The sequence below is a fragment of the Nomascus leucogenys genome, chromosome 18 (assembly GCF_006542625.1).
Source record: "Nomascus leucogenys isolate Asia chromosome 18, Asia_NLE_v1, whole genome shotgun sequence".
NCBI classification, from domain to species: Eukaryota; Metazoa; Chordata; class Mammalia; order Primates; family Hylobatidae; genus Nomascus; species Nomascus leucogenys.
Window position 1 is genome coordinate 18,477,037 of NC_044398.1, and position 23,236 is coordinate 18,500,272.

Consider the following 23,236-nt stretch of genomic DNA (forward strand, 5'->3'; position numbering starts at 1 on the left):
AAATAACTAACAGAAATATTATGATGACCTTTGCAGACATCCAGCCCAGAGTCAGGGAACACAGCCCTCATCTGGTTTCTCTCTTTGGTGTTGAGGGCGGTTTTCCGTTGCTGGCGACCTAGATATTGCTCAATGGTGTCATCTCTGACCTGGCACCTTCTTCATACATTTATAAACATGCAATTTGGAGATCCTAAAAACTTTTTCTAGAGCTCCCCTGGGAAAAAAGTTAATGACAAAATCTTGACACCTCTCTACGTCTTCTTCGGAGACAGAGAAGTTGAGAGAGGTGGAGAACGAGGGGGAGGGGGAGGGGGTCGAGAGGGAGTCGAGGAGGGATTCCAGCTCCAGTTTGGGTAAATCCAGCTCGCGTTTTGTCTCTCGCTCAACTGTGCAGGGTCCAGCGAAGGCAGAGCCCCAGCTTCACTCCCTGAGGTCTGTCCTGGGGAGACACTGCTGCTCCGGGGGGCTGACCTGGCGGGGAGTGGCCGCGCAGTCTGCTCCGGCGCCGCTTTGTGCGCGCAGCCGCTGGCCCCTCTACTCCCGGGTCTGCCCCCCGGGACACCCCCCTGCCCCGCCCAAGTCATGCAGCCCTACCTGCCTCTCCACTGTGGACCTTTGGGAACCGACTCCTCACCTCGGGGGCTCGGGCCTTGACTGTGCTGGGAGCCGGTAGGCGTCCTTCCCGACCCGCCCGCGCCCCTCGCGCCCTCCGGGGCCCCGGGCTCCAAAGTTGTGTGGATCGGCGCGAGTTGGAAAGTTTGCCCGAGGGCTGGTGCAGGCTTGGAGCTGGGGGCCATGCGCTGCCCTGGGAGTGTGATCCGGCCAGCGGTAAGTTGGGGCCGGGGCAGAGGGCAGGGGTGCGGGGAGCGAGGACTCCGACGCCGAGGCCCAAGGGGGGTCTGGGAGGCGGCGCTCGAAGCGGGCTGGACGTGGCCGGGGCTCTGCGTCCTTGGCTCTCCCGCGGCCGCAGGGGTGGGCTCGTACCCCGCCTCGACCCCCCACCCCGGGACGCTTGGGACGCTTTTGTTGCCGGAGGTAAACAATACCCCCGGCCGGAGGTATCGGCCACCCGCCCCGGAGGCCCCGCCACAGCGCCGGGTGGGGGGCAGCGGGGGCGCCTGGGGCTCTGACCCCGGGCTGCGCTGGAAGCGGGGCTGGGGGAGGGCAAGTGTGGCCTGGGGGAGATAGCTGAATGTGCCAGCGGTTCCCCGGCCCCTTTGGGGAGTCGGAGGTCGGGGCGCCCCGGGGTGAGGAGAGGCTAGAGTCTGTGCAAGTTGTGAGTGGGGAGCCCGGGCTGTCCCGTGCTCAAGTGTACCCCCTAAACAAGTTTTCTCCCTCCCCCCCATATTTATATGAGAGACAGGTTGGTAGGGAAACGCTTTGGCCCCTGTCTCCCCGAGAGTTTTGGGACGGCAGCTCCAGGGATGAAACGTTTAGAGTGGAGGCAGTGGTGCAGTCTTGCTAGGAGTTGGCTGGGGGTTGTAAGGATCAGCGAGGAAGGCAATAGGGAGTAGAGTGTGTTCTGTCAAAATGGCATTTAAGAAACTCATTTATGAGCACCACTGGGTCGCTGGATGCGCTGGCCTTGCGATCCCATCAGTCCCCGTCTGGCGGGATCCCGGAGCGGGCCCCGAGGGTGGGAGGTGTGCGGAGCTGGGTGCTGGGGCTGGTCGTGCAGCACGTGAGGGGCCTGGTCCTCGCCCTTGGGCGAGGAGGCGGCCGCGCAACCTACCGCCCCCAGAGAAAAAATGCTCTCCCTCTCTCTCTGTGCTTCCCTGCCTCCCTCTCCCCCGCTCCGGTCCCCCCCTCGCTCGCCCCAGGCTCTTATATATTCTACAAGAAGTGGTCTGGAAGGGACTGGCCGACGCTGGTAACCTTTCCACGTGAACGAGAAACCCACGCTGGGCATTTCTGATCCACCAAAAACTAAAGTGTCTCCAAAAGAACACTTAAAGCTTCAGCCTCGGAGTCTTTCCCGCGTCCCCAACTCCTCCCTCTCCCAAATTAACCAACCTTTCTGCATACGTCTCTTAGGGTGCCTCTTCTCCTCCGCCCCAGTTCCACTCTTGGGCACTAAACGAGCTGCACAATATGTCCTAGTAATGACCGGTTTTTGAAGAAATGTTTGAAAAGAGCTGCAAGACCTTGGAGAGAGAACAGGATTAGGTACACAGCCCTGGGCCGGCGGGGTGAGCCGCGCGCGCCACTGGAAGAGCGGCGCTGTACAGCAGCAGCCCCAGGTCTCCCCTGGACCTGAGTGTGCTCGGCGTCCCCACCCCCAATATAAAGTAAAATAAAAGCACTGGTTTAATTAGGCCTCAGGATAGGAAAAAATATGGAAAAGGCGCTTCTTAACCAGTTAGGGCAACAGTTATTTGGAGCATATTAGGAATTTATGACTACAATTAAACCAGGGGCAGGGGAACATGTAGATAGGTACGGAAATAAGGAGATTGGTGTGAATTAACAACCAAAAGACTTAGGTGAATCAAACCAAGAATCAAAAGACTTAGGTGGCTTTTGGTGTGTTTCCCGATTTTATCGGTATTGGTCATACGGGTCCCCCTTTTCCCCAATTAAGGGATTTTAATTAGTTTGTCAGTCTCTCTGTCTTTAAAGCTAAGTTGTAGTTTCAATTAAATTTCAGAATCAAGATATACAAGAAATGGCAGACAGTGTCCTTTTCTCTTTGCAAAGATGAGGAGTCCAGGCTTACAACTCTGGGACTGCCACTTTCCATTTTAATGAGAGTTAACTATCGCTCTCCGGGCTGGTCTTCCAGAATGGATGGGTGGGAGGGTTGAGTCTCCACTGTCCCTGCCCTTTGTTTCTCTTCCTTCTCCCATCTGATTTGTCTCCCCTCCCCCACCTTCTGAGCGTCCGTGTCTTTCCTGCACACTTGATTTCCCCTCTCCCCTTGGTCTTTTAGTTTTCGGCCTTTTGATCCCAGTTGCCTTTTTATATTCTAACTTTATTACTATAGATGTCGAACCCCTTCCTCAGTTTTTACTATAAGTAATTTTTCCCCTTCCTCAATTTTTGACTGTAAATTTCTTCCCCTTCTTTCGTTTTTGGCCTTTTTTGTTTTCTTTTTGGGCATTTTCTTCCTTCTCATGCTTTTTCTTCTACTTCCTCCTGATGTGTTTTATGTCTTTCTTGTCTTCGGAAGGACCGTTCTATGTCCATTCTAACGTCTCCCTTCCCTTTTCTTGGCCCTTTTTCCTCCTTTTTTCCCCCTTCCTCTCTGCAGGGCAGAGGGGTGTTTTACATATGGAAGGAGCCATTGACTAACTGTGCTGGCATTCTAGTGAGTTTCCCTGAACAGCTTTTACATGTGCCGAGGGCTCTCACACTTCCTGTGGTAGAAAACTATCTAGGAACAGCAAGCAGTTGCCTGCCTACTCTTCCTTTCGAGGTAGAACTTAGTTGCTGGAGGAAACTGAGCCAGGTGCTGCCTTTTTTAAAAAATGTTTTAAATCTTGTTTTTCTCCGCCAAGTGCAAGAGCCTTTAAGTTCTGTGGAGCTGAATGGAGGGACTATGAAATCAGTCTCTTGCAACTAGCTCTATGTGTGCAAATACCACGTTTTTGGCCACTGCTGGTAGTGGGAAGAATTGAAATATGACTTTAATTTAACCTGCAGGCTGGATCGTTACATCAGTCAAGCATTTTTGCCAGGAGGATTTTGGGGGAATCCAGGAAAAGGACGGATATAGGTGGGAAGAGGATCTTTCTGACATGTTGCTGTCAATACTGGCTTTTTTGTTTTTTGAGACGGAGTCTCGCTCTGTCTCCCAGGCTAGAGTGCAGTGGCGTGATCTTGGCTTACTGCAACCTCTGCCTCCAGGGTTCAAGCAATTCTCCTGCCTCAGCCTCTCAAGTAGCTGGGATTACAGCGTGTGCCACCACACCTGGCTAATTTTTGTATTTTTAGTAGAGATGGGGTTTTACTATGTTGGCCAGGTTGGTCTCAAACTCCTGACCTGAGGTGATCCGCCTGCCTCAGCCTCCCAAAATGCTTAGATTACAGGCGAGAACCACCGCACCCGCCAGTTCTCTACAGAAAACCCTTACACTTTAAGAAGCCAGCTTTTCATTCTCTAAACAAGGTAATTATTTTAAAAATTTAGGTGGGTTATTATCTCCTGGCCTATAATTTTGTATTGCATACTCTGTAGTTCCCTTGTCACAAAGACATTTTAGGGGGAAAAATGTTCTATTGTTTTTTTTCTTTTTCAGAGTCTCACTCTGTCGCCCAGGCTGGAGTGTAGTGGTGTGATCTCCGCTCACTGCAACCTTCATCTCCTGGGTTCAAGTGATTCTCCTTCCTCAGCTTCCCTAGTAGATAGGATTACAGGCATGCGCTACCATGCCCAGCTAATTTTTGTATTTTTAGTAGAGATGGGGATTCACCATGTTGGCCAGGCTGGTCTTGAACTCCTGACCTCAAGTGATCCACCTGCCTCAGCTTCCCAAATTGCTAGGATTATAGGTGTGAGCCACCACGCCTGGCCAAAAAAATGTTCTGTTGTTTAGGGGGTCTTGGTGCTCTCTGGTGAAAAGATCTGTTGATTGAGTAATGTTTTACATCCTATAAATGGTTTTTTTTTTTTCCCCTTCCATGACAGTAAGAACTCACAGTATGGTGTCCATTAATTGCACATGATTCCCTTCTTGGGCCAATGATATATGCTTAATAACAGGGTCTCCAGTCTTATTTTCTTCTCATATCATGTTATCATGTAGCTATATCTGCAGCACTTTCACTGACTCTTGAAGACATTCCAGATTAGAATAAAAGTAACTTTCTCATGCCTGTAATCCCAGTGTTCTGGGAGGCTGAGGCAGGAGGATCACTTGAGGCTAGGAGTTCAAGACCAGTCTGGGCAACATAGTGAGATCATCCTTGATCCTCATCTCTACAAAAAATAAAAAGAACTTAGCCAGGCATGGTGGCCTGTGCTTGTGATTCCCACTACCGGGGTGGCTGAGATGGGAGGATCACCTGAGTCTAAGAGTTTAAGGCATAGTTAGTGATGATCACAGCACTGCACTCCAGCCTGGGCGACAGAGCAAGACCTGTCTCAAAAAAACAAAACAAACCTGATATTGAGAAGCATTGAAATATCAGTTTTTATCAGAAATGAAAAATGGAAGTAGAATTAGGGAAGAGTGTACACAGGGGAGATTTGACAGCTGGTAATATTTTAGTTCATCTGAGTGGTAGGATCTGAGTATTTATTTGAAAATACACATTTTTGCTGGACATGGTGGCCCACACCTGTAGTCCTAGCACTTTAAGAGGCTCAGGAGGGCAGATGACTTGAAGCTAGGAGTTTGAGAGTGGCCTGGGCAGCATAGTGAGACCATCCTGTCTTTACAAAAGAAAGAAAAAATTAGCCTGGTGTGGTGGCACGTGCCTGTAGTGCCAGCTACTTGGGAAGCTGAGGTGGGAGGATCACTTAAGCCCAGGAGGTCAAGGCTACAGTGAGCCTTGATATACCTGAGTGACAGAGCAAGACCCTGTTTAAAAAAAAAAAAAAAAAAATATATATATATATATATATATATATATATATATATATGCACACAGAGGGACACACACATTTTTGTATGAATTGAATACTCCATGACAGAAGAACTAAAAATGGAAGTAGAGTATTTAATAATGTTTACAAAAAAGAAATTAATTTCTGGAGGTCTTTTAGGTAATTCCATATTTAAATGTAGACCTATTTAATGGAGTGGACTACATTGTCTTCCCCCTGCCTCCACAAATTTCAGGATAAGCTTACGGCCCCTACTCCGTGAGTTTGGCTCTTGGGACAACTTAGTTTGTCACAAAAGAAGTTTATGTTTCAATAGTGGAGGCATGAGTGATAAAAATCAGGGTCTTGTGGGAGTCCTTATTTTGTTTCTGGTTGTCTCTGATTCTTTGGCTGGGTGGCACCCAGTGGTTTTCTCCCCTGCAGTTGGGTTTTTCAGGGGTCATTGGCCTCTTTCATGATCTCATAAAAAGGCTGTTACCATTTAAAGAGGCCACATCTTCACAATCCACGTTGTTCATATGTTTCTATTTCCTTGACAGGCTGTTTTTTAGGAGATAGGGTTTGAATGATAAAGATTATCTTAATTACAAGTCTGAATTTCTAAAGCACTTCAATTTAAAAATATGAAAGAATATAGGAGAGACAGAAATCAATTTGTAAACCATTTTCAAAGCAGATCCCATGACACCCTCTGGCATACCCGGATTACTTGCTTACATATATGAATTTTAATTTTTGTGGCTGATTGCAATGACTAGATTATATACTCCTAATAATTTTTTAGCAGTATAATCTAGATACAAGAGAAAGCATGCTTTTAATGATACCGTTGAATTTCAGGAGATTAAAATGAATTGCTTTTTGTAATGAAAATGCATCCTGATGAAGGTATTTGTTGACTTTTTGGAAATTGGAATTGGAATGTCTTGTTTTCTGAAAATCTTGTACAAAAAGCAGTGGTCTTTGGAGAAAATATCCTTCAGTTTTTCACAGCCAAAGACTGAATTACTGCAAGCCAAATTTTTTTTTTTTTTGGAAGAAGGGGAAAGCAGTAAGCTTAGATGCCAAGAATTCAAGTGAAGTATTGTCTGGCCTAGTGTTTGTATTTAGTACAGATTTATCAAAATGTTATTTTTTGTGTATTTGATGTTATCACTAATGTCTATTTTAAAAGTCTTTTTTTTTTTTTTTTTTTTTTTGAGATGGAGTCTCGCTATGTCGCCCAGGCTGGAGTGCAGTGGCGCGATCTCGGCTCACTGCAAGCTCCGCCTCCCGGGTTCACGCCATTCTCCTGCCTCAGCCTCTCCGAGTAGCTGGGACTACAGGCGCCCGCCACCACGCCCAGCTAGTTTTTTGTATTGTTAGTAGAGACGGGGTTTCACCGTGGTCTCGATCTCCTGACCTCGTGATCTATTTTAAAAGTCTTAAAGACACATTACATTGACTAAATGTAATGTGCTCTGGGAACTCTTATGTGTGTAACCTATGTAGTGTGTAAGGTGGGAACAGAACCAAAAGGAGATCTTGTTCTGGAGAATATAGCAAACTCTGGATTAAACTGGTTCCATAATAATCATAACTACCACTTATTTTCTCTCTCTTTTTTTTTTCGTATTTTAGAGTTGCAAATAGCCTTTTTTTTTTTTAGCTCCTATTTATGAAACACCTATCATGCGCCAGCCCTGTGCTAAGCCTTTACACATATTATTTCATTTTATTCTCATGATAACCCAATGGGGTCAATACTATTAGGTTTTCTTTTGTATTAAACATGAAGAAACATAGGTATAAAGATACCAAGAAACTTGTCACAATCTACTAATATTTATGAACTGAAAACTGAACCCAGGTCAGCCTACTTCCAACGTTCATCTTTTTATTCTGCTACCCATGTCCCCTGACACTCAAACCACAGATACCACAGGGATGAAACCAGTGCCACTGGGTTTTTCCTGTGGGAGCCCATTGAAACCTCAAAACTACCTCATTTTAGATGAAGGAACATGGACTCAGTTAAGTAGTTCTTTGAAGGACACAGAGCTGGCGATCACAGATTCAAACCCAGGACTTTTTGATGTGAGATCATCTCTAGACATGAAACTAACCAGTGGGTCCTAGGATTACCTGGGTCAGATCAGTAATTTTTAAACAGATTGAACCCGGGAGGGTTCAAGTGATTCTCCTGCCTCAGCCTCCCAAGTAGCTGGGATTACAGGCATGTACCACCACGCCCGGCTAATTTTGTATTTTTAGTAGAGACGGGGTTTCTCCATGTTGGTCACGCCGGTCTCAAACTCCCGACCTCAGGTGATCCACCCATCTCCGCCTCCAATAGTGCTGGGATTACAGGCATGAGCCACTGTGCCCGGCCGGGGGTTTTTTTTTTAATCTATTTTTAATTTTTTTCAGACGTTGGGAGGCTGAGGCGGCGGGTAGATCACCTGAGGTCAGGAACTGGAGACCAGCCTGCTCAACATGCCAAGATCGTGCCATTGAACTCCATCCAGCCTAGGCAATAAGAAACTCCGTCTTAAAAATTAAAAAAAAAAATCATAGAATCAAGACTGTGACAACAGAAAATTAAGACTAGTTGTCAGTTGAGACGATTCGTGAGAACACATGGTTCTCACAATGAGAACAAATGGTTACCCACAACCATTTTCCTACACCATGAAACGGAGTTCCTACACCATGAGACGGAGGCTGGAGGGCAGTGGCGCGATCTTGGCTCACTGCAACTTCCGTCTCCCGGGTTCAAGCGATTCTCCTGCCTCAGCCTCCCGAGTAGGTGGGATTACAGGCATGCACCACCATGCCTGGCTAATTTTGTATTTTTAGTAGAGACAGAATTTCTCCATGTTGGTCAGGCTGGTCTCGAACTCCCGACCTGAGGTGATCCACCCACCTCGGCCTCCCAAAGTGCTGGGATTACAGGCGTGAGCCACTGTGCCCAGCCTTTTCTTTCTTTTTTTTTTTTTTTTTTGAGATGCGATTTCACTCATGTCACCCAGGCTGGAGTGCAATGGCGTGATCTTGGCTCCCTGCAACCTCCACCTCTCGGGTTCAAGCGATTCTCATGCCTCAGCCTCCCAAGTAGTTGGGATTACAGGCGCCCACCACCATGCCCAGCTACTTTTTGTATTTTTAGTAGAGACAGGGTTTCACCATGTTGGCCAGGCTGGTCTCGAACTCCTGACCTTAGGTGATCCGTCTGCCTCAGCCTCCCAAAGTGCTGGGATTACAGGCGTGAGCCACAGCGCCAAGCCGATTCTGTGATCTTGAGAGAGACTGTTGATATCCTACTATAGTGAGCTTTGCTTTTGCTTAGAGCTTCATCTTATTTTGGGTCTGGGTAGGCAATCTGAAAAGACCCGGGTCAAAACCCAAAGTCAAGTGGCGAGACTCCATCTCCACAAAAATTAAATATTTAGACTGGCGTGGTGGCACATGCCTGTGGTCCCAGCTATTTGGGCAGCTGAGGTGGGAGGATTGCTTGAGCCCAGGAGATTGAGGCTGTAGTGAGCTGAGTTAGCACTACTGCACTCCAGTCCAGGTGACAGTGAGACCCTGTCTCAAAAAAAAAAAAAAAAAGAAAAAGAAAAAGACTTGTGGGATCTTGTAGAAGGGATTTTAGAACCAGCAGGCTTTGGATTGAGTCAGGAGAAAGAAAAGGATAGTTCTGGGTTTGGGCAGTGTCCACAACAATGCCTTCCTTAGACATAGCAGATACTCAACAGATGTATTGGACCTGTGAGTCTTATTTGTAACCTAAATTGTCAATACTGTCCCCTGAGATTTTATGCTGTTTTGGTGTGCATGTGAAAAGCTCAAAATTTGTGTATTGTTAATTGGAATGTGGTAGGAATACTGTTGGATCTCCAGGGAGGAGAGTTTCTTTCTTTTTTTTTTTTTTGAGATGGAGTCTAGCTCTGTTGCCCAGGCTGGAGTGCAGTGGTGCAATCTCGGCTCACTGCAAGCTCCGCCTCCTGGGTTCACGCCATTCTCCTGCCTCAGCTTCCCAAGTAGCTGGGACTACGGGCGCCTGCCACCACGCCCGGCTAATATTTTTTGTATTTTTAGTAGAGACGGGGTTTCACCGTGTTAGCCAGGATGGTCTCAATCTCCTGACCTCGTGATCTGCCCGCCTGGGCCTCCCAAAGTGCTGGGATTACAGGTGTGAGCCACCATGCCCAGCCAGTTTCTTACCTTATATAAGCCTCTTCTTCCTCTGGTTTAACCAGCTTTACTGTCAAACAGATGATACTTCTCCCTGCATAGGGATGTGCTCAGGAAAGAGATAATTTTTGTAAACATTGGGATTTAAGTTTTAAAACACATATAATGGCTAGGCATGCTGGTTTACACCTGTAATCTCTGCACTTGGAAGGTGGGGAGGATTGCTTGGGGCCAGGAGTTCAAGGTTACAGTGAGGTATGATCATGTCACTGCACTGCAGCCTGGGCAACAGGGAGACCTGTTTCAAAAAAATAATAATAATAAATAAATAAATTAAAAATGCATGAAACTATAAGGGGTGTGGCTTCTAATGTAGAGAAAACCCCATGCTTACCTTATTTGAGGAACTTCATCAACTTAAATCATTTGTTGAAGCAATTAAAGAAGCTTTCTAGTGAATCTAAGGTTTAAAGGATACTTTAGTATTTTTTCTTTTCTTTTTTTAAATAATTTCAACTCTTTTAGGTTCAGGGGGTACATGTGCAGGTTTGTCACATGGGAATATTGTGTGATACTGTGGTTTGGGGTGCAATTGGTCCTGTCACCCAGGTAGTGAACATAGTACCCAATAGTTTTTCTTCTTTTTTCTTTTTTTTTTTTTGAGATGGAGTCTTGCTCTGTCACCTAGGCTGGAGTGCCATGGTGCGATCTCAGCTCACTGCAACCGCTGCCTCCTGGGTTCAAGTGATTCTCCTGCCTCAGCCTCCCAAGTAGCTGGGATTACAGGTGCCTGCCACCACGTCTGGCTAATTTTTGTATTTTTAGTAGAGACAGGGTTTCACCATGTTGGCCAGGCTGGTCTCAAACTCCTGACCTCAGGTGATCCACCTGCCTCGGCCTCCCAAAGTGCTGGGATTACAGGCATTAGCCACCACGCCCAGCCAGTACCGGATAGTTTTTCAACCCTTGTCTCCATCCCTCCCTCCTTCTTTAGTAGTCCCCAGTGTCTATTATGGCCATCTTTATGTCCATGAGTACCTGATAAGTGAGAACATCAGATATTTGGTTTTCCGTCCCCGCATTAATTCGCTTGGGATACTTTGGTACTTTCTGTGTTGATTATATTTTTCTTTTGCAGTAAACAATTCTCAGTTCCATGATTTTAATTATTTTTAATTATTTTTTTTTTTTGAGACGGAGTCTCGCTCTGTCACCCAGGCTGGAGTGCTTTGGCGCAATCTTGGCTCACTGCAACCTCTGCCTCCCGGGTTCACACCATTTTCCTGCCTCAGCCTCCTGTGTAGCTGGGACTACAGGCACCCGCCACCATGCCCAGCTAACTTTTTTTTTTTTTTTTTTTTGTATTTTTAGTAGAGACGGGGTTTCACCGTCTTAGGCAGGATGGTCTCGATCTCCTGACCTCATGATCCACCTGCCTCAGCCTTCCAGAGTGCTGGGATTACAGGTGTGAGCCACCGCCCCTGGCCTAATTATTTTTAAATTTTTGTCATTTTCTATTTTTATTATTTTATTTTATTTATTTTATTATTATTTTTCTGAGATGGAGTCTCGCTGTGTCGCCTAGGCTGGAGTGCAATGGTGCAGTCTCAGCTCACTGCAACCTCCGGCTCCCGGGTTCAAGAGATTCTCCTGCCTTAGCCTCCTGAGTAGCTAGGATTACAGGCGCCTGCCACCACGCTCGGCTAATTTTTGTATTTTAGTAGAGATAGGGTTTTGCCACGTTGGCCAGGCTGGTCTCGAACTTCTGATCTCAGGTGACCCCCGCACCTCGGCCTCCCAAAGTGCTGGGATTACAGGCATGAGCCACTATGCCCAGCCCTGTTATTTTATTTTATTTCATTTTATTTTTTGAGATGGAGTCTCACTCTGTCACCCAGGCTGGAGTGCAATGGCGCAATCTCGGCTCACTGCAACCTCCGCCTCCTGGGTTTAATTGATTCTCCTGCCTCAGCCTCCTGAGTAGTTGAGATTATAGGTGTGCACCACCACACCCAGCTAATTTTTTTTTTTTTTTGGCCTGGCTATTCTGAAACTCCTGACCACCTCGGCCTCCCAAAGTGCTAGGATTACAGGCGTGAGATACTGCGCCTGGCAATTTTTGTATTTTTAGTAGAGATGGGGTTTCACCATGTTGGCCAGGCTGGTCTCGAACTCCTGACCTCATGATCCACCTGCCTTGGCCTCCCAAAGTGCTGGGATTACAGGCTTGAGCCACCGCGCCTGGCCACTGTTTTTATTTTTATGAGTTGGAGTCTGCCTATGTTGCCCAAACTGGTCTTGAACTCCTGGCCTCAAGTCATCTTCCTGCCTCAGTCTCCTAAAATGCTGGGATCACAGGCATGAACCACTGCTCCTGGCCCTTACTTTTAAGTAGCCGGGCACGCTGGTTCACACCTGTAATCCCAGCACTAGGGGAGGCCAAGGTGGGTGGATGGCTTGAGCCCAGTTAGAGACTAGCCAGGGCAACATGGCGAAAACATGTCTCTACAAAAAATACAAAAATTAGCCAGATGTGATGGTGTGAGCCTGCAGTTCTAGCTACTTGGGGGGCTGAAGTGGGAAGATTGCTTGAGCCTGGGTAGGTCCAGGCTGTGGTGAGCTGTGATCATGCCTCTGCACTCCAGCCTGGGCAACAGAATGAGACCCTGTCTCAAAAAAAATAAAATAAAACAATTAGTAGTGAATATTCTATTTCAAATAGGGGAATGCACAGGAAAAAGACTCACTTTAATGTTTTCTGTTGTTATTTCAGACCAAAACCTTGTGTGACTGAGCTGAAGAGCAGTGCATCCAGATTCTCCTCAGAAGTGAGACTTTCCAAAGGACCAATGACTCTGTTTCCTGTGCCCTTTCATTTTTTCCTACTCTGTAGCTATGTCTCGATCCCGCCATGCAAGGCCTTCCAGATTAGTCAGGAAGGAAGATGTAAACAAAAAAAAGAAAAACAGCCAACTACGAAAGACAACCAAGGGAGCCAACAAAAATGTGGCATCAGTCAAGACTTTAAGCCCTGGAAAATTAAAGCAATTAATTCAAGAAAGAGATGTTAAGAAAAAAACAGAACCTAAACCACCCATGCCAGTCAGAAGCCTTCTGACAAGAGCTGGAGCAGCACGCATGAATTCGGATAGGACTGAGGTTCTTTTTCAGAACCCAGAGTCCTTAACCTGCAATGGGTTTACAATGGCGCTACGAAGCACCTCTCTTAGCAGGCGACTCTCCCAACCCCCACTGGTCATAGCCAAATCCAAAAAGGTTCCACTTTCTAAGGGTTTAGAAAAGCAACATGATTGTGATTATAAGATACTCCCTGATTTGGGAGTAAAGCACTCAGAAAATAATTCGGTTCCAGTGCAAGACACCCAAGTCCTTCCTGATATAGAGACTCTAATTGGTGTACAAAATCCCTCTTTACTTAAAGGTAAGAGCCAAGAGACAACTCAGTCTTGGTCCCAAAGAGTTGAGGATTCCAAGATCAATATCCCTACCCACAGTGGCCCTGCAGCTGAGATCCTTCTTGGGCCACTGGAAGGGACACGCTGTGGTGAAGGACTATTCTCTGAAGAGACATTGAATGATACCAGTGGTTCCCCAAAAATGTTTGCTCAGGACACAGTGTGTGCTCCTTTTCCCCAAAGAGCAACCCCCAAAGTTACCTCTCAAGGAAACCCCAGCATTCAGTTAGAAGAGTTGGGTTCACGAGTAGAATCTCTTAAGTTATCTGATTCTTACCTGGATCCCATTAAAAGTGAACATGATTGCTACCCCACCTCCAGTCTTAATAAGGTTATACCTGACTTGAACCTTAGAAACTGCTTGGCTCTTGGTGGGTCTACGTCTCCTACCTCTGTAATAAAATTCCTCTTGGCAGGCTCAAAACAAGCGACCCTTGGTGCTAAACCAGATCATCAAGAGGCCTTCAAAGCTACTGCAAATCAACAGGAAGTTTCTGATACCACCTCTTTCCTAGGACAGGCCTTTGGTGCTATCCCACATCAATGGGAACTTCCTGGTGCTGACCCAGTTCATGGTGAGGCCCTGGGTGAGACCCCAGATCTACCAGAGATTCCTGGTGCTATTCCAGTCCAAGGAGAGGTCTTTGGTACTATTTTAGACCAACAAGAAACTCTTGGTATGAGTGGGAGTGTTGTCCCAGACTTGCCTGTCTTCCTTCCTGTTCCTCCAAATCCAATTGCTACCTTTAATGCTCCTTCCAAATGGCCTGAGCCCCAAAGCACTGTCTCATATGGACTTGCAGTCCAGGGTGCTATACAGATTTTGCCTTTGGGCTCAGGACACACTCCTCAATCATCATCAAACTCAGAGAAGAATTCATTACCTCCAGTAATGGCTATAAGCAATGTAGAAAATGAGAAGCAGGTTCATATAAGCTTCCTGCCAGCTAACACTCAGGAGTTCCCATTAGCCCCTGAGAGAGGACTCTTCCATGCTTCACTGGGTGTGGCCCAACTCTCTCAGGCTGGTCCTAGCAAATTAGACAGAGGGAACTCCCAGGTCAGTGTAACCAGCACAGTTCATGTTGTCAACACCACAGTGGTGACTATGGCAGTGCCAATGGTCAGTACCTCCTCTTCTTCCTATACCACTTTGCTACCCACTTTGGAAAAGAAGAAAAGAAAGCGATGTGGGGTCTGTGAACCCTGCCAGCAGAAGACCAACTGTGGTGAATGTACTTACTGCAAGAACAGAAAGAACAGCCATCAGATCTGTAAGAAAAGAAAATGTGAGGAGCTGAAAAAGAAACCATCTGTTGTTGTGCCTCTGGAGGTAAGCAAACAGTCAAGGGGCTGGGAGACAGCTGACACTTGGTATAGTGATCTATATGCAGAGACACTTCTAGTGTCTCTAGTGTCCCTATGTAATAGTGAATTGCTTCACTATTACATATTTTTACTTTGGTACAATGTTACTTTAAGTTATCCATAAAAGAATTCCTGGACCTACCTGAAGTATGTCTTGTGCAGTGATGCCTTAGCTAGCTTATTTTTAGAATTTGTCCCAGAACACTAGAACATACAGTTTTTTTCTCATTACAGGATTTGATGGAAACGTAGAGAAATTGTATGAAATGTGGTTTTGCAAAGATTTCCCCTATGCCTCTTTTGGCTAGTTGCATGTCTTTTTTGGCAGTCACAGATTTAAAAATTAAGAGTGGAATGAATTCATTAACTCCATAGCAGCCTGAAAAACCAGAGGAATTAAACATCTTTCCTTTTGAAAGAATACAATTTCATCCCTAATCTTGAAACTTTGTTTTGGAGACATAGCAATAATACAGCTTTTGTCTCAACTTTTGGTGAGTGATTTCTACCTGATCTACCAACCTTACAGGGTTGTTGGGATTAAAGAAAAATGGCTTGTACACTCCAAAGTGATATACAAACATTAGTTCTTATTATAGTTTATGAACCTAAGGTAGTTAAAGGTTCTGTTGATTTAGAATTTATTTAAAAACTTTTAGGGAGCTTGGTTAAAACCCAGTATTGCTTTTTCGGCCTTTTGAAACACCTGTCAGATATGATGTTTTATGATTTTTAGATCACGCACTAAAGTTATGTTTATTACGTCTGCTATAAATGCAGATATAGTAGAATAGATGGACTTAGAAGTATTGTAGGCCTGAAGGCCGGGCGCGGTGGCTCACGCTTGTAATCCCAGCACTTTGGGAGGCCGAGGTGGGCAGATTACGAGGTCAGGAGATCGAGACCACAGTGAAACCCCGTCTCTACAAAAAATACAAAAAATTAGCCGGGCGTGGTGGCGGGCGCCTGTAGTCCCAGCTACTTGGAGAGGCTGAGGCAGGAGAATGGCTTGAACCTGGGAGACGGAGCTTGCAGTGAGCTGAGATTGCGCCACTGCACTCCAGCCTGGGCGACAGAGCAAGACTCCGTCTCAAAAAAAAAAAAAAAAAAAAAAAGGAAATATTGTAGGCCTGGTGTGGTGGCTCACGCCTGTAATCCCAACACTTCGAAAGCCCGAGGTGGGCAGATCACCTGAAGTCAGGAGTTTGGGACGAACCTGGCTTACGTGGTGAAACCCCGTCTCTACTAAAAACACAAAAATTAGCTGGGCGTGGTGGCGGGTGCCTGTAATCCCAGCTACTCCGGAGGCTGAGGCAGGAAAATCACTTGAACCCAGGAGGCAGAGGTTACAGTGAGCCAAGATTGCACCATTGCATTCCAGCCTAGGCCACAAAAGCGAAACTCCATCTCAAAAATAAATAAATAAATAAATAAATAAAGTATTGTGGCTGGGCATGGTGGCTTACACCTGTAATCCCAGGACTTTGGGAGGCCAAGGCGGCAGATCACTTGAGGTCAGGAGTTCGAGACCAACGTGGGGTGAAACTCCATCTCTACTAAAAATACAAAATTAGCCAGGCATAGTGGTGCACACTGGTAGTCGCAGCTACTCAGGAGGCTGAGGCAGCAGAATCGCTTGACCCCGGGAAGTGGAGGTTTCAGTGAGACGTCGTCGTGCCACTGCACTACAGCCTGGACAACAAGAGTGAAACTCCATCTCAAATAAATAAATAAATAAATAGGCCAGGCGTGGTGGCTCACGCCTGTAATCCCAGCACTTTGGGAGGCCGAGGCAGGCCAATCACAAGGTCAGGAGATCGTGACCATCCTGGCTAACACAGTGAAACCCCATCTCTACTAAAAATACAAAAATTAGCCAGGCGTGGCGGTGTGCGCCTGCAGTCCCAGCTGCTGGGGAGGCTGAGGCAGGAGAATGGCGTGAACCTGGGAGGCGGAGCTTGCAGTGAGCCGAGATTGCGCCACTGCACTCCAGCCTGGGTGACAGAGCGAGACTCTGTCTTAAAAAAAAAAAAAAAAAAAATAAAATAAATAAATAAATAAATAAAAGTGTTGTGACGCTGGTCACGGTGGCTCACACCTGTAATCCCAGAACTTTTGGAGGCTGAGGTAGACAGATCACTCGAGGAGTTCGAGAACAGCCTGGCCAACCTGGCAAAACCCCATCTCTACTAACAGTACAAAAATTAGCCAGGAGTGGTGGTGCATGCCTGTAGTCCCAGCTACTCTGGAGGCTCAGGCACAAGAATCACTCGAACCTGGGAAGCAGAGGTTGCAGCGAGTGGAGGTTGTGCCACTGCACTCCAGCAGGGGCAAGAGAGAGAGAGACCCTGTCTCAAAAAAAAAAAAAAGTATTGTGAGATTTAGGCCAGGCATGGTGGCTCATGTCTGTAATCTCAGCACTTTGGGAGGGCCCAGGCAGGTGGACTGCTTGAGCCTAGGAGGTCGAAATCAGCCTGGGCAACATAGCAAGACCTCATCTCTACTAAAGATACAAAACTAGCTGGGTGTGATGGCACGCTCCTGTAGTCCCAACTGCTTGGGAGACGGCAGTGAGAGGATCGCCTGAGCCTGGAAAGTCAAGGCTGCAGTGAACAGTGATGGTGCCACTGCATTCCAGCCTGGGTGACAGCAATGAGACCCTATTTCAAAAAAAAAAATAAAAATAAAAAGGATTGTGAACTTAAAATTCAGGAAACTGTTTCCATTTCTTTTTTTGTTTTTTATTTTCTTTTCTGAGACAGTCTCACTCTGTCACACAGGCTGAAGTGCAGTGGCATGATCTCGGCTCCCAAGTTCAAGTGATTCTCTCTTGCTTCAGCCTCCCGCATAGCTGGGATTACAGGCACCCACCACCATACCTGGCTAATTTTTTTTTTTTTTTTTTTTTTTGAGACGGAGTCTCACTCTGTTGCCCAGGCTGGAGTGCAGTGGTGCGATCTCGGCTCACTGCAAGCTCCTCCCCTCCTGGGTTCACGCCATTCTCCTGCCTCAGCCTCCTGAGTAGCTGGGACTACAGGCGCCCGCCACCACGCCTGGATAATTTTTTTGTATTTTTAGTTGAGACAGGGTTTCACCGTGTTAGCCAGGATGGTCTCGATCTCCTGACCTCATGATCTGCTCGCCTCGGCCTCCCAAAGTGCTGGAATTACAGGCGTGAGCCACTGTGCCCGGCCTTAATTTTTGTATATTTAATAGAGACAGGGTTTTGTCATGTTGGCCAGGCTGGTCTCCAACTCCTGACCTCAGATGATCTGCCTGCGTTGGCCTCCCAAAATGCTGGGATTACAGGTGTGAGCCACCGTGCCTGACCTTCTATTTCATTCTTGACTTAAATTATCAGTTTAAAAATGCTGATTTTGGCTGCTCATGGCACTTCGAGAGGCTTGGGGGAGAGGATTACTTGAGGCCAGGAGTTTGAGACCAACATAAGCAACATAGCAAGACCTCATCAAAAAACAAAAAACAAACAAAAAAAACAGCTGGGCCGGGTGCGTTGGCTCACGCCTAGAATCCCAGAACTTTGGGAGGCCGAGGCAGGCGGATCAGCTGAGGTCAGGAGTTTGAGACCAGCCTGGCCAACATAGTGAAACCCTGTCTCTACTAAAAATACAAAAAATGGCAGAGCATGGTGGTGCACACCTGTTAATCCCAGCTACTCCGGAGGCTGAGGCAGGAGAATCGCTTGAACCCGGAGGGGGGCATTGCAGTGAGCCGAGATCGCACAATTGCACTCCAGCATGGGCGACAGCAAGACACTGTCTCAAAAAACAAGAAGCAAAAAAACATAGCTGGGTATGTTGTCATGCACCTGTATTCCCAGTTACATGAGAGGCTGAGGTCGGAGGATAGCTTGAGCCCAAGAGTTCAAGGCTGCAGTGAGCTATGATGGCACCATTGCATACCAGCTTCAGTGACAGAGCCTGACCCTGTCTCAATAAATAAATAAATAAATAACGCTGATTTTTTATTTGTCTGAGCCACTGCAAATGAGAAATCAGACATTTAATAAATCATGTATTGATGGGCATTTAAAGTGTTTCTAAAATACTTTGTTGTTAAAAATCTTACTGAGCCTGTAATCCTAGCACTTTGAGAGGCCAAGGCATGCCAGGCGTGGTGGCTGGCAAGAGGATTGCTTGAGCCCAAGACTTTGAGATAAATAAACTGGGCAACATAGTGACATATACCTCTACACCAAAATTTTATTTTATTTTATTTTATTTATTTATTTTTGAGACAAAGTCTCGCTCTGTCACCCAGGCTGGAGTGCAGTGGCGTGATCTCAGCTCACTGCGACCTCCACCTCCCGGGTTCAAGCAATTCTCCTGCCTCAGCCTCCCGAGTAGCTGGGATTACAGGCACCTGCCACCATGCCCAGCTAATTTTTGTATTTTTAGTAGAGATGAGGTTTCACCACGTTGGCCAGGCTGGTCATGAACTTCTGACTCAGGTGATCTGCCTGCCTTGGCCTCACAAAGTGCTGGGATTACTGAGCCTGGCTGATTTTGATTTTTTATAATATTTTAATTCTTTTTTTAAAGCCCCGACCATGGCAAGGACAGATTTTGAAGTTTTTAACGAGTCCTGATAAGAATTTTTACATTTAGCTGGGATTTGGACAAAGCCACCCATTCAGACATTTTTAGGAGCAAAATGAAGAAAGATCTTATTTGATGCTGAGTGACGGATACACATGGGGGACAAAGGGGATGCTTTTGCATTGAATAGTGTTGCTAATTGCCAATTTCTGGTCTAACTTGGGGTGCTGGGATTACAGGCATGAGTCACCATGCCCAGACCCAAAATTTCAAAAAAAAAGAAAAAATTAGCCGGGCGTGGTGGCTCATGCCTGTGGTCCCAGCTACTTGGGATGCTGAGGTGAGAAGCTTGCCTGAACCTGTGAAGCTGAGGTTGCAGTGACCTATAAGTGCCACTGCACTCCAGCCTGGGTGACATAGCAAGACTCTGTCTGAAAAAAAATAATTACCTTACTGAAATGTATAATCTTCTTTTACTCAATCAAGTCACTTCACACATGTGGGAATAGATAAAATGTGGTCAGTTACTGATGGTTTACAAAGTAACATTTAGCAATATCTGTAGTAGAGAGACCTCCCTTGTAAGCTACTGGTTTGTAGCATTGCCAAATGACATCACTGTAAAAAACACTCTATCTCTAATAGATATGACCACATTTGTTCTATTCTTTCTCAAACCTGCTCTTTCTCTTGCATTACATGTTTGGTTTGGTGCCATAACAAATGATTACCCAAAATTGAATATTCAGTGTCCTCGCCTCCTTCGCTCATCCATCCAAATTCTCTTGTTCTACAAGTTCTGAGCGCTAGCTACCACCTCTCCATTTTCTTGACCACTGCTATAGTGAGGCTTTTATCTCTTAATCAGGATAATTTCAGTGCTATCTTTATTATCAACAAGTATTGTACTTCTCCTAGGCTATGCACTGTAAATATAATTATGAGCATTCTAGCCACCAGGGAAATCAGGAAACTGAATAACAAGCTCCCCTTAGGGTAGTACAAGTTTTCCTTCTGAAAAACATGATTCTCCTATCTAACTACATGTAGTGTTCTGTTTATGTGATATATTTCACTCAAAATAAAAGAAATAGAGCAAAACTTTCAGGGCCTTCGAATGATTTGATGAAGCCTAGATTCATTAGCAGGGAATACAGCACCTTTAAGATTTTTGCAAAACCCACTTCTGTCTTGTTTGCCTTCGTGTATCTTCACCTTCTACTTGCTGCAGCAGTATACGACTGCATACATTTCCCCAGTGCACATTCTTGCCTCAGTCTCTAGGCCCAAGTCATGCCCTTCTTCTTTCTCTCTCTTCTTTTTGAGACAGTCTCTCACTCCTTCCTTCTTCTGTTTTTTTTTTTTTTTTTTTTTTTTCAGATGGATTTTCACTCTTGTTGCCCAGGCTGGAGTGCAGTGGTGCGATCTCAGCTCACTGGAACCTCTGCCTCCCGGGTTCAAGTGATTCTCCTGCCTCAGCTTACCTAGTAGCTGGGATTACAGGCGCACATCACCACGCCCAGCTAATTTTGTGTTTTTAGTAGAGATGGGGTTTCTCCATGTTGGTCAGGCTGGTCTCAAACACCTGTCCTCAGGTGATCCACACGCCTTGGCTTCCCAAAGTGCTGGGATTATAGGCATGAGCCACTGTGCCCGGCCGAGTCTCACTCTTTCACCCGGCCTATTTTATTATTAATTTTTATCTTATTTTTCAGATGAACCAATGCATTTTCATTATATTCAATTTTTTTTTTTTTTTTTTTTTTTGAGACAGTCTTGCTCTGTCACCCAGGCTGGAGTGAGGTGGCATGGTCATGGCACACTGCAGCCCTGACTTCTAGGCTCAAGTCATTCGCCCACCTCAGTCTCCCAGTAGCTGGTACTACAGGCACATGCCTGGCCAGCTTAAAAAATCTTTTGTAGAAGGCCGGGCACGGTGGCTCACGCCTGTAATCCTAGCACTTCGGGAGGCCAAGGAAGGTGGATCACTTGAGGTCAGGAGTTTGAGACCAGCCTGGCCACATGGTGAAAACCCGTCTCTACCAAAAATTCAAAAAAAAATTAGCCGGGTATGGTGGTGCACACCTGTAATCTCAGCTATTTGGGAGGCTGAGGCAGGAGAATGGCATGAACTCAGGAGACGGAGGTTGCGGTGAGCCAAGATCACACCATTGCACTCCAGCCTGGGCAACAAAAGTGAAACTCCATCTCAAAAAATATATATATATGTGTGTATATATATGTGTGTATATATATATGTGTGTATATATATGTGTGTATATATACGTATATATGTATACGTGTGTATATATATGTGTATATATACATATATATGTATACGTGTATATATATACATGTATATATGTGTATATATGTGTATATATATACACATATATATATGTACACATATATATATATGGCATGGTGGTGGCCCATACTTGTGATCTGAACTACTCAGGAGGCTGAGGTGGCAGTTTGCTTGAGCCTGGGAGGTTGAGGCTGCAATGAGCTGTGATCTCTCCACCGTACTTTATAGCCTTGGTGACTGTGAGACTGTGTCTCAGAAAATATGTATAAATTCTGAAGGAGTCTCTCTGAATTTATTCTCGTTTGAGGGTTGCCTGTAAGAAATAAAATACGTTTGGCCCCTAAAGCCACGTACCATTTCTCAGAATGTTGACTGCTAACTCCTTGGATAAGTGAAAACAACCTTAGACTTTATTAAATCATAGATTACATTGTAGTCTCCCATTCTTTAATTGTATGACAGTGTGTTATGTAATCTTCTGAGAGGTATCTTCTGGCCATGGAAAAAAACTTCATTTGTCATCTGTCAAGCCTAATTCAGCTTACTCTTCTTGATATTCAGAATTACAGATAATGAAAACTGCTAGCTTTGTCACTCTCAGTCATCTAGGAATTTGCTTTTGGTTAGGGTTTTCCTCTTGTGTGTTTGTAATTTTGAAAATATTATAAATAGGGTAGTGCATTTTGAAACATATGCACTACCCTATTTATTGAACAGTGAGAGATTGTTACAAAAAAGGAAGGGGGGACTGTAGAGCTATTTGCAGACATTACAGAGTGGGTGCTTTGGCTAAGCTACACTTTCACAAGTAATTTTTAGTATGTGTGAAAGCCAAAGAAAACAAAATTGGCCATGGGGACTGGCACATGCCTGTAATCCCACCACTTTAGGAGGCCGAGGCAGGCAGATTGTTTGAGCCCTGGCATTGGAGACCAGCCCAGGCAACATGGTGAAACCCCATTTCTCCAAAAAAATACAAAAATATTAGCTGCGCATGGTGGCATGTGCCTATAGCCCCAGCTTCTCGGGAGGCTGAGGCAGGAGGATAGCTTGAGCTCAGGAGGTGGAGGCTCTAGTGAGCTTAGATCACACTACAGCCTGGGCGACAGAGTGAGACCGTGTCTCAAAAAAAAAAAGGGAAAGCAATCTAAAGTTGTGGACTACATCTCTGAAGACAGGGTCTTCATATATCTCTAACCAGGTGATTTTGGTGTAGTATCATGCATTTAATTAACTTTCATTGAATGACTGGACAATTAGTTTGCAAGCTTAGTCAAACTGAAATAATCTCTCATATTTACTCTGGTTAATGTATTTTTTGTCTAAAATATTAAAGGGCTATTATGTACTTGGTTAGTTTAAATAGCAGCCTATTAGATGACACTATTTTTTTTTTTTGGAAATGGAGTTTTGCTCTTGTTGCCCAAGCTGTTGTGCAATGGCACGATCTTGGTCACCGCAATCTCCAGCTCCTGGATTCAAGCAATTCTGCCTCAGCCTCCCTAGTAGCTGGATTTACAGGTGTGCACCACTACGCCTGGCTAATTTTGTATTTTTAGTAGAGACAGTGTTTCTCCATGTTGGTCAGGCTGCTCTCGAACTAACCTCAGGTGATCCGCCCACCTCGTCCTCCCAAAGAGCTGGGATTACAGGCGTGAGCCACCGCACCTGGCCTTAAATGACACTATTAAGTCATCTAATGTGCCATGTTCATTACCACGCTAGCCTCTTAATTAATGCAAATTCCACTGGAAAAAAAATTGTAATACCTACATGGGCTGTTTCAGGAGCTAAAAAG

At 45.7% G+C, this 23,236-nt stretch overlaps 1 protein-coding gene across 1 annotated transcript in view; it reads left to right on the forward strand.

The window, feature by feature from the left end:
- The first annotated feature begins 425 nt into the window (after positions 1 to 425).
- The window catches only part of TET1 (tet methylcytosine dioxygenase 1), a 140,026-nt gene continuing 117,215 nt past the window's right edge, over positions 426 to 23,236 (forward strand). Inside the window, exons 1-2 of the mRNA XM_012497024.2 lie at positions 426 to 831; positions 12,501 to 14,536. Of these exons, the coding sequence (XP_012352478.1) occupies positions 12,623 to 14,536 (1,914 nt within the window). The 5' untranslated portion in view covers positions 426 to 831; positions 12,501 to 12,622. The remainder of the gene's footprint in view (positions 832 to 12,500; positions 14,537 to 23,236) is intronic.